Source organism: Gastrolobium bilobum, unplaced genomic scaffold (assembly GCF_033153095.1).
Source record: "Gastrolobium bilobum isolate Gb01-03AN ecotype WA unplaced genomic scaffold, APGP_CSIRO_Gbil_v1 utg9368, whole genome shotgun sequence".
In the NCBI taxonomy this organism is placed as follows: domain Eukaryota; kingdom Viridiplantae; phylum Streptophyta; class Magnoliopsida; order Fabales; family Fabaceae; genus Gastrolobium; species Gastrolobium bilobum.
In genome coordinates, this window is record NW_026898673.1 from 73,672 (window position 1) to 83,683 (window position 10,012).

At 32.1% G+C, this 10,012-nt stretch overlaps 2 protein-coding genes across 7 annotated transcripts; both read right to left on the minus strand.

Annotated features, from left to right (window-relative positions):
- Window positions 1-272: 272 nt before the first annotated feature.
- Window positions 273-2,958, minus strand: LOC133318204 (acireductone dioxygenase 2). The gene is made up of 7 exons (XM_061520197.1): window positions 2,826-2,958; window positions 1,859-1,970; window positions 1,672-1,766; window positions 1,321-1,435; window positions 1,109-1,233; window positions 625-695; window positions 273-545 (listed from the first exon to the last, which is right to left on the minus strand). Exons 1-7 carry the CDS (start codon window positions 2,841-2,843, stop codon window positions 479-481), a joined length of 603 nt encoding a protein of 200 aa, XP_061376181.1. The 5' UTR covers window positions 2,844-2,958; the 3' UTR covers window positions 273-478.
- A 2,875-nt stretch (window positions 2,959-5,833) lies between these two features.
- Window positions 5,834-9,703, minus strand: LOC133318193 (uncharacterized). 6 transcript variants are annotated; one of them, XR_009752442.1, is made up of 7 exons: window positions 9,539-9,703; window positions 9,196-9,275; window positions 8,741-8,849; window positions 7,598-8,275; window positions 7,301-7,501; window positions 6,395-6,511; window positions 5,834-6,011 (listed from the first exon to the last, which is right to left on the minus strand). XR_009752442.1 is itself a non-coding variant. In XM_061520178.1 (6 exons), exons 1-6 carry the CDS (start codon window positions 9,638-9,640, stop codon window positions 6,467-6,469), a joined length of 1,194 nt encoding a protein of 397 aa, XP_061376162.1. In that variant the 5' UTR covers window positions 9,641-9,703; the 3' UTR covers window positions 6,270-6,466. The 6 variants fall into 6 exon arrangements, 5 of the variants coding, with proteins under 5 accessions (XP_061376162.1, XP_061376161.1, XP_061376163.1 ...); XM_061520178.1 differs by lacking the exon at window positions 5,834-6,011 and having other exon boundaries at window positions 6,270-6,511; window positions 8,741-8,832; window positions 9,543-9,703; XM_061520177.1 differs by lacking the exon at window positions 5,834-6,011 and having other exon boundaries at window positions 6,270-6,511.
- Window positions 9,704-10,012: the final 309 nt, after the last annotated feature.

A 10,012-nucleotide genomic window follows, 5' to 3' on the forward strand; every position in this document is an offset into this window, starting at 1 on the left:
GAGAGCCAAGAATACATACTTAAAGAGAGAAATGGCGGGAAAAGAATACCAAACTAAAACTAATTCTCTAACAGAAAGTGCTATCTGTTGTGATTAGTCACGTGTGTGTGTGTATACAGAACACGTTGCATGCGAAGACGCACGTGCTGCATTTGGATTTTTATCAAGCTCTCGTGTTATTTAGATGCTCCTGCTTAAACTTTTATCTCGTAAAATTCCAATGCAGCCAAAGAAGCACATGATAATACATTAACATTATATATAATATATCCTTTCACAAGTTCTGGTCATAATATTTGTAAATGCAGTCTTTATACAGCGACCGGGCCCAACAAAGACAATTGGTGTGTGTACAACATCAAGGCTACTCAAACCATAACATACAAAGATGGGGCCTCTTTAATTAGAGAGACCATTATTTTGTTCAAACCTTACTTTTAGCGGCAAAGCCTTAGTCCTTTTCATCCCTATACTATGATCAGGCAGAAGCATCAACAGTATGGCTGGCTACATCCTTTTCCACAAAAGCCTTGATATATTGTTCTCTGCGTATTGAAATCACAATGAGGTTTGGTAAAAAGCCTCTGATTGTCCTACAGGCTACTAAACTAATTAAATTCATACCTTGCAGGGAGATGATCATGTGGGCGATTGTATGGAGTCCAAACTGGTTCACCAACAAAAAGTCGTAGAGCCTGCATATTTATAATCATAAAAGAAGCACTTAGAAGAAAGGAAGACTAATCTCAGCACAAGTTAATATAAAAAGAAAACTTGAAAAAGCACATCAATTGCTGAAAAAAATAACAAAAATAAGCTTGCAAGATGTCATATCTCAAGTTACACCTTCATCTTAACATACCTACAAAAATACAACTAACAAAAAGTTTAGGAATCGCATGCTTCTTTCTACAAGAGAGATCAATCAGACTCACAAAAAGCCTTACAGAAAAAGCTAAGGGCAATGTAGTAAAGTATTCTGAGAACCAAGTTCAAGACTTCAAGATACCAAAAATGGGACAGAGGAACAGGATAAGTTGAGGGACATAATGCTTTTCTATTTGTAGTAGTTTAGTACGGCTACTATTTGTAAATATGCAATCAATACCTTAATGTAGTTGCTCTCATCTAGTGTAAAGCGATGATAAATTCCAGCTGGTAAGATGATCATTCCTCCTTTCTTCACCCATACACGAATCCAAGCATCATTGTGATCCCTGACATCAAAATAGCCTAAAGAAAAACAGGAAATATTCAGCAATTTAAGAGGGTAGGCAACACAGCGAGGAAATCAAAGTAAAGCAAAAAAATTGTTAATACCACTTCCAGCAACACAATAGCGGATCTCCTCATCAGTGTGAAGATGCTCTTCAAAGAAGTTTTTGATCTTCTCTTCATAATTTGGCAACTTTTCTGGGCAGACCTCACAAACATCCTGTTGGTGGAAAATAAGCCTCAGGTCAAATTGTTTAACAAGCATAAACATTGCCAGAATGCCATTATGCAGATATTTTTAAATTAAATTTCCCATATATAGCGCCCAATGTTAAACATAATTAAACATAGTTGTACTCTCAGCGTAAATTCATTTTTCTCTACATATATTTAATTATTTTGAGTAAGGGTAAGTCAATTCTAAACAATTAATAATTATACATTAGTATTACAAACCATGTAGCTGTAACCACGTTCTTCACGAATCTTTTTCAGCTCCGGATCTGTTTCATGATTATCAGCGTCTAATCTCCAGCTAAGGACTCCAAGTTCTGCAATGTTAATGTGATCCAAAGACCAGATGTGAGTGTAAACCCCTCAATCTGCACATAAACATAAGGAACACGTGCAGCAAGAAGCTTACCAGCAAGTTGGTCCAATGAGACAAACTCCTTGGGTTCTTTGTGATGGGGAAGTCTTTGATCTTCATCACTATCATCCATGTACCATGCTTGAAGGACTTCCTCTCGGGGATCCTGTGAGAAATTCCATGAGAAAAATAATTCCTCTTACTGTGTGACTCTGAATGAGGAACTCATAAGCAGCAGTAGCACTACATATGCAACTGAATAGATAATTCAAGCACACGATCAACATAAACAAGATTAAGAAAGTACTATAATTTGGAAAGCAAAAAAAACTGTTTCAAAAAAAATAAAAATTGGCATTGAAAGTATCATCATACTACTGCCATAACAACTTACAAGGAATCTTCAATTTAGAGACACTTGCAATAGGATATTTAGACAAAGAAAACAAGTTCTCCAGGAGTAGGAACAATGACAGTTAGCATCCAACTCTTGCAACCAATATCCCAACCCATTATTTTTTAAATATCAATAGTTCATCACTTCAGAAAAGGTGAGTAATAATATGTTCTGTCTCTCCTGAGTCGTAAAGAGTAAAGATTCAGATTTTGATCATATAATAGGCTAACATAGTACCCAGGCTCGGAAAGAGTCCTATAAAACCAAAAATACATATTTTTGGTATGTTTCTTGGTAGCCAAATCACATGTTGCCTGCTCTTACCATAAATTTCTTGGTAACAAATCACTAAAAAATAAATAATTTCTCAAAGAATCTTAAAAATATCAACACAAACACAGAAATGATCAAAGTTGACTTCAATTAGCTCAGGCTACAATCATCAACATAATTATTCATAGCGAAATCTACGCAGCTATCTGGAATAAATTATAGAAACAGAGCTAAGCCAGGAAGTACTTTTTTTAAGAAAAAAAAAAACAAAAATTAGAATTTACTGAATGAATAAAAATTAAAAAAGAAACAGAATTAAACGAGAAACAAACGAGGAAGTTCGAGGAATACCTTGTCGGAGACAGTCATGATATTTGGTTTGAGGGTACCTCGATCGAATTTCTGCACCGCGTGCTTAGAGGCCACGCGATTTATAAAACCCTCAATTACACCACCTTTACCATAATACCCTTCTCCCCGTTGGAAATTTAGCTAAGGTTTGGTTTGTTTTCGTTTTCGTTTTTCTTTTTTTATTTAATATCGTTACCGAAAATAAGATTTTATTGTTTTCCCTTTTAATTTTTTTTATCATCAACATCAACATCAACAACACCTTTATCCTAATTAATTGGAGTCGGTGGTAGATAAACCCACATGAAAGATACAAAACGGTTGAAAAAAAGTAAAAAAAAAATAAAAAATAAAAAAATAAATAAAAATACACAAATAAAATAATAAAATAAAATAAAATGAAATAAAAATATATGTATATATAAATAAATAAAAGTAAAAAAGAAAGGGACAAGAAGAAGTGGGGAAAATGAAGTGGGGGAAATAAAAATAAGATTTTATTGTTTTCCCTTTTAATTTTTTTTATAAAATCTTAAAATAATGAAATAAAATGAAAATAAAATAATATCGTTATAATTATTAATAAATATGTATCAGCTAAAAATAAAAAATAAAAACCTAAAATATCGCTTTTAATGTGTATATAATTTGTTTTTTTGAAAAAGTTAAGAGATTAAACCACTAAAAGAAGAACACTATAATTAAATATATAAGTGTAAATTTAATAATTAGTTTATGGGTTTATATATAATATATAATCTCATTTAAAATTTTAAAAACACTCTGACTAAAAAAATAACAATTTAAGGTTTGAAAACAGATCAAAATAAGAATTTGATAAAAAAAAAAACCAATAAATAACAAATATGAACAGTATGTTGAATGGGCAGCTAAAAAATAATAAAGTTAACTATATTAGAAAAATATTTTAAAAAAAAGGAAAGATATTTTTCAAAGGTAAAGTCACATCTCCGATGAAGGAAACAAAATAAAATAAGAAAATATTTCACTCTAAAACGTGAGGTTTCAACAGTGAAATGTTGATAACCTATTTACATTTATTTTTAAAATGACATTATTTTGAATTGAAAAATTAAAAAATTATAATGAGAAAGTCATAATGAGAAAGACTATTGTGACCTTGAAATAAATTATAATTATAAAAGTACCTTAATTTTCATCCAAAAATGACATCGTTTAGGACTCAATATTGATAACTTATCTACATTATTCGCAGAAAAAATAACCAAAAAATGATTATTTTATTTTATTACAATAAGGTGGATGTTTATAAGTGACTTATCAATGAAAAATCAGTAAGGGGACATTTGGTAGAGTAGTTTTTTTTTATCAGGAAATTTTTCTTTTGGGAATATGATGGAATTTTTTTTTATATTGATGGGAATCTAAATTGAAATAATAAAATTATTCATTTGTTGGATATCAAAAAAAAAATTATTCATTTTTACACATCTGCTGATATATTGTATAAGAGCTTTTCTGTCTCAAATTATGAAGATGTGTTTCTCAGTTGGTGGAAAAAAATAATACCATAAATAAAATGAGATTAGTGAAAAATGAAAATAATGGGGAAAAAATATTCTAGGATTTTTTTTACTTTTAACTCATATCAAACATCTTATTTTTTCAGCATTTCAACCAAAAAAAACTTATAAAAACACCGTAGAAGAAAACTCTACCCAATTACTGTACGCTTGCCTTTTTTGCATCCTGTTTTTTTTTTTTTGTGATGAAAAAAAAAAAGCATCCTGTTTATTAATAGTAAGCTGTCGTACCACACAAATTAAGTCATGAATTCTAAATACTTAATATTAATATCACATGCACGAAAACACAAATGTCTCAAAATCTCAGAGTTTTTAATTTTTAGCTTTTTATTATTTATTATAAAAAAATTTATAATTTTTTTATAAAAACAAATTTGACTAAAGTTCTCTTTATAAAGAAAAGAAAAACTAAAAACAAGACCAGATGTTAAATTTAAGAGTAAAGTCCATTTTAGGTCCTTAACAAAAAATACGATTTTCAATTTCGTCCCTTACAAAAAAAGTTAATTTTTGATCTCTCTACAATTTCAGTTCTTTGAATATGTGATCCTTCATAAATTCAATGAAAATCTAATTAAATCTCTAAAAAAAAGACTAATATAGGTTTTTTTATAAACGGACAAAAGTGAAAATCGTGTTTTTTTTGTTAGCGACTCAAAAGGAGCTTTACTCTAAATTTAAATTTCGTGAAGGAAAGATTTATATTAAGATTTTACAGCCCAGATATGATCGACTAAGAATATGCAGAATAATTAGCCGGATGAAATCATTGAATAAGTATGCCGAAAATAAATAAAAGACTTTATTAATTTCATGAAATCTTTTCTCCACTGTTATAGATACAATTATGTATAAAACTCATCTATATATATATATAAAAAAGTAATACGAAAATCGATTTATATGCAGGAGAATTTTATTTTTTTTTAAGAATAAACTATAAGTATTCTCACTAGAGTACCGAGAATTAAAATGATAAGAAAATTTTCTGTTTTTGGAAAAAGAGAGTACCGGTATTTTCCATAGTATTAAAACAATTGAGTTTTATTAATCTCATGTTAAAGCAGATAAATTATCTTATGTTATAGAGACAAATTTGTGGACTCCACCATCTGAAAAATAAAAAAAATAAAAAAAAAAAATGACACAATTATCGAAAGATGTGTAAGAAAGAAAGTTATCACATCTAGCATAAGAATAATTTTTTCCAAAACAATTTTCCTCTCTAGGACGGTGGTGATGCGTGTAAGACTTGATAGCTGGCTTGGATAAAAACTTGAATAAGCAACAAACATTATTTGTAAATTTCAAAGCATGAAAACACACAAATATCACCACACTTGACATCAACTCCCCTTCATATATACGTAACAAATATTATTTATAAATTTCGAAGCATGAAAACACACAAATGTCACCACACTTGACATCAACTCCCCTTATATATATCAAACATTATTTATAAATTTCAACGCATGAAAACACACACATGTATATATATATATATATATGGAATAAATAAGTCCCACGATGCAGTAACAAGATTCCTCTCCTGAAAATTCGATTTCCGTGTCAACATTTTTTTTAAAACCAACGGAGCCCAGTCGATCGATTATATCTGCAGGAAAAAAAAAAAAATGCTCCTCTCATACTATAGAGAAATTTTTTTAATATAGTTCGAGACCACCATGCTCCTTCCACTTAGAAATTGACATCTAGACCAAAATTTTTGTTTTCTCTCTCCTCTCTCCTCAACCTTTTCTCTCTCCTACCTCATATATATATTTATATATATATATAGCAATTATTACCATCATTTTAGTCTTACCACTCTTATTACCTATTTGATTATTATTGGATTAATTTAGAATCAAAGGTTGAAAAAAAACATATATATACTTGCCATTAATTTTAAATTAATCTTACCATAACCAAACAAGTAATAAGAATGATAAGCTTAAAATAATGATAAATAGCCTTACAAGTAATGAGTAGTCTTACCACTCTTTCTGCCTATTTGGTTATTATTTGATCAAACAAGTAAATTTTGATCAGAGTGGATTGTCACTATGGCTATACATATTCCAAGGCTCTAGTTTCTAGAGCTATTGATATTTCCTGCCAAAGAAAAGCATGGTTATGTTAGAAGAAATACTTGGTTTAAATGGTTAACAAAAAAAAAACTTGATTGGAATCAGACAACAAACAGAAAAAGGCATATTTTTTAAACATCTCAGGCTGAAATGTAAAATAATAAGCTAAACAGCTGCTTGTACACTTTCAATTATGAACTACTTATATTGACACAATAAAAGAGTGTTCAGCTCCCAAAGAAGAGTTATCTTTTTTCCCCTAAGTCAATACTGCTGTTCTAGTGACATCTTTCGCATTTTTGTCTTTTTTGCTAAACCGTTCATATCCATTTTGTTTTCGGTTTCAGACGGTGCCAAGTGCTGTTCTTTTAAGGATGTGCATCCAGCAACAATCATAAGAAGCCGCACTGAGACATAAAATGAAAGATTGGAAGAGTCATACTAATCTAATATTATTCCATCATTGTCTCCGAAATTTTTTCTCTTCATTATTTTTTGCTTACAGCAAATAGGTTTGTGTGACTTGCCACTAGGTTTTATTAGATTAACATAAAAACACAAACGAGCCTTGGTGCTTCTACACTCAAATATGGACCCCCTGCTCTTAATTTCAGGAGTCTGGAAGGAGCGAAAGACACACACATTGAAGTTAACTGAAATTTAAATATTTTGTACCTGTTTTTCCTAAATGTGAGTGAAGATTTGGATCCCTGAGGATCCTCCATGTCAATCTATATCTATAATTAGTAAAAACCTATATATGTTATCAAAAAAAAAAAAAAAAAAAACCTATATAACTTAATTTGTAACTTGCCTTCAGCTTTGCAGTGCTTGAGAATAGGCAACTTGATGTGATTGCCTGCCCATGATCTAAAAGCCATCCCACTTCACTTAGAGTTTCACCATCCTTGCTTTGTTTAAGCGAACACCACAGTTGCTTAGGAAGTAATATGTTGTTGTCTCCATCTCTGACAGAATTCTCCACTTTGTCATCTAGAAGCTCTTGAAACATCTCCTGGAGTTAAATACAAGGAACATGCCAATTAAGCCAACAAAACAAGAAAAATCCAGGCATGAAAAACAGAAGTGTAACAGAGATACTTGCACTCACAGTGTTTGGAGTGCCAAATGTGGCGACAGCTTTAGATCCCTGCCAGATACCAACAACTTCTGAAGCAGTCATGGGTGCGGTAGAAGCAAAGGCAGAATCACGGATAGCACAACCTCCTAGTTGTTCACCATTTTTGAATGGCCCATACCAGTGCTCACGAAATACTCTAATATTCTGTAGCACCATCTTTGTATTGCTTAATACATGGATAAACTGAATAATCCTAACCCGAGATTCAAAATCTTGAGGACTGATCAAGCAGTACTCCAACTCTAACAAGTTGTCCTCCTTTTGCCAGATAGCAACGTAAGAGCCACTGGACTGATAAGCAAAGGCAGTAACTGCATTATTTTCCCTTCCCACTTTCCTCTCATCCACACTGTACCGTGTTGCAGCATCCGCCTCACATCCAACAGTGGGAAGTAACTGAATGGACTTGTATTCAAGAACATGATCCTCTGGTTCAGCAAGGGTGGGGCATTGAGTCTGCCAATCAAATACTTTAACCTCCCACTCTCGGTATGCTTCAGGCACCACCGACTGTGGCAGTTCAATTGCCTTCCCTTCATTACTGAAGTCCGCACCAAATCCATCCCATTCACCAGAGACTCTTTCAGCAAATTGCAACCATCCTTCAATACTTCTGTCACGTACCTTGAGAAAAGTTTTACTTCCATCCTACTTGGAATAGCCAAATTAGTATCTAAACTACCTAGTATTGCATGAATTCTAAACAAGACAAAGGAAGCATAAATTTGTGTAATCATGGATTATATCCATCATCCAGGGCGAAAACTAAGAGTAAACACCCATTTTGGTTCTTTAAAGATATAGGCTACATCACATTAGTCCTCCACTTATATCAAATTTGGCCCTTCAAATCAAAGATTTTATAACATCAATCTCATCCTTCAAGGATCAATCTGGCCAAAAATGTGACATTAAAGAACCTATCGGATGTCATGTATATCTTTCACTGACCGATTTGATGCATCTAAAAATGGAGGACCGCTGTGATTTCACGTGTATTTTTAGAGTACCAAAATGTACACTCACACAAAAACAAAATCACAGCACAGCAAGAAAAGACAACATAAAATGGAAGGGTGAGAAACAAATTGAAAAAACCGCCCCTATTCTTACTTGGTGAGAATCTGCTTCACCCAGCACACCTATCAGGCTATCAGTTTCGGCAGTACATTTCATTGCTTCATTGGCATCGGCATCTTGCTTGACTGCACACATTAAAGTTCTGCTGTTTTTAGATTCAAACACGCCAATTTACTATTGAAAGCTTCAGCAATACGAGTATATTATAACACAACACTATAAGGGACTAAAATTGGTAATAGGAGCGAAAATAGTAAGGTGGAAAATGGTAACTTATTAGGGAACTATTAAATTTAGATACATTAACATTTTCCACTTGCCCATTTTCACTCCAATCAAGCATACCCTACAAGGCTACAAATTGAAAAGAAAGAAAAAAAGAAAAAAGAAAAAGAAAACCAAATTGATACCAAGTTGAATAATCACTATAAAAGCAAGCAAAGTTAGTAAATTAAATACAAGGACAACAGTGAATTCTGGAATATTACATCCTCCTCCAATTGAAAGAAAAGGGTCTGAGCCCCTGCATCCTGAAAATCCCAATTTTCCGATTTTGAAGCAGTGCACCCTAAAATAGTGAAAGATAGCGTTTTAAAGCATACTCCGTATAACCATGGAGCTAAAAAAAGAGCAAATTTAAGGAAGAAAATCCCATAAAGCAGGGGTCTAAACTAAACTCCAGAAAAATCAAAGAAAGGGGGAAAAAAATAGAATTTTGAAGCCGTATAGTCCATGAATTCACGAATAAAGGATTTTGTCATTATTATGTGTTTCCCGAAATGCAGAAAAATAATGATAAGTAGACAATATGATAGATTGGGAATGAAGTACGTGCGGATGGGTTGAAGATGAAAGGGTGAAAAAACGACGTCGTCGATGAAGGCATGGAGAAGGAGAAGGTGAAATGGTGGCAGTCACAGAGAATGCAGCCATTGGAGCACAGACTGAGCCTCAGCCTTCAATGACCGCTCAACAAGATACCTACCTCATTTTTTTATTTATTTTTCTTCACTAATACCTATAATTATTATTTTTTTATAAACCACGTATATCTTTCACGGATCTTGTTCATGGTAGATTTAGGATTAAGACTTCAAAGTCCTTCCAAGAATGATACTATGAAAAATTGAACATATACTTTTACCCCTATCTGTTCAACTTTTATGCTTCAACTGATCTACTATCATTTTATATATTTATATTTATAATTATTTAAACCAAACAAAAAAATGGCATTAAATAATGTCCACTAATAGACACCCATGGATGATGCAAATGGGTCTCTTCATTCTAAAATTTGGGTGG

What these genes read in the sequence shown, in the direction of transcription:
- LOC133318193 (XM_061520177.1), bottom strand. Translation starts at nt 9,640, where the DNA reads ATGGCTGCATTCTCTGTGACTGCCACCATTTCACCTTCTCCTTCTCCA. An exon ending in GTGAAGCAGATTCTCACCAA is followed by an intron (nt 8,276 to 8,740) that starts GTAAGAATAGGG and finishes TATTCCAAGTAG; the next exon opens with GATGGAAGTAAAACTTTTCT. An exon ending in CATTTGGCACTCCAAACACT is followed by an intron (nt 7,502 to 7,597) that starts GTGAGTGCAAGT and finishes ATTTAACTCCAG; the next exon opens with GAGATGTTTCAAGAGCTTCT.
- LOC133318204 (XM_061520197.1), bottom strand. An exon ending in AACGTGGTTACAGCTACATG is followed by an intron (nt 1,436 to 1,671) that starts GTTTGTAATACT and finishes TTCCACCAACAG; the next exon opens with GATGTTTGTGAGGTCTGCCC. An exon ending in CATGATCATCTCCCTGCAAG is followed by an intron (nt 546 to 624) that starts GTATGAATTTAA and finishes TTCAATACGCAG; the next exon opens with AGAACAATATATCAAGGCTT.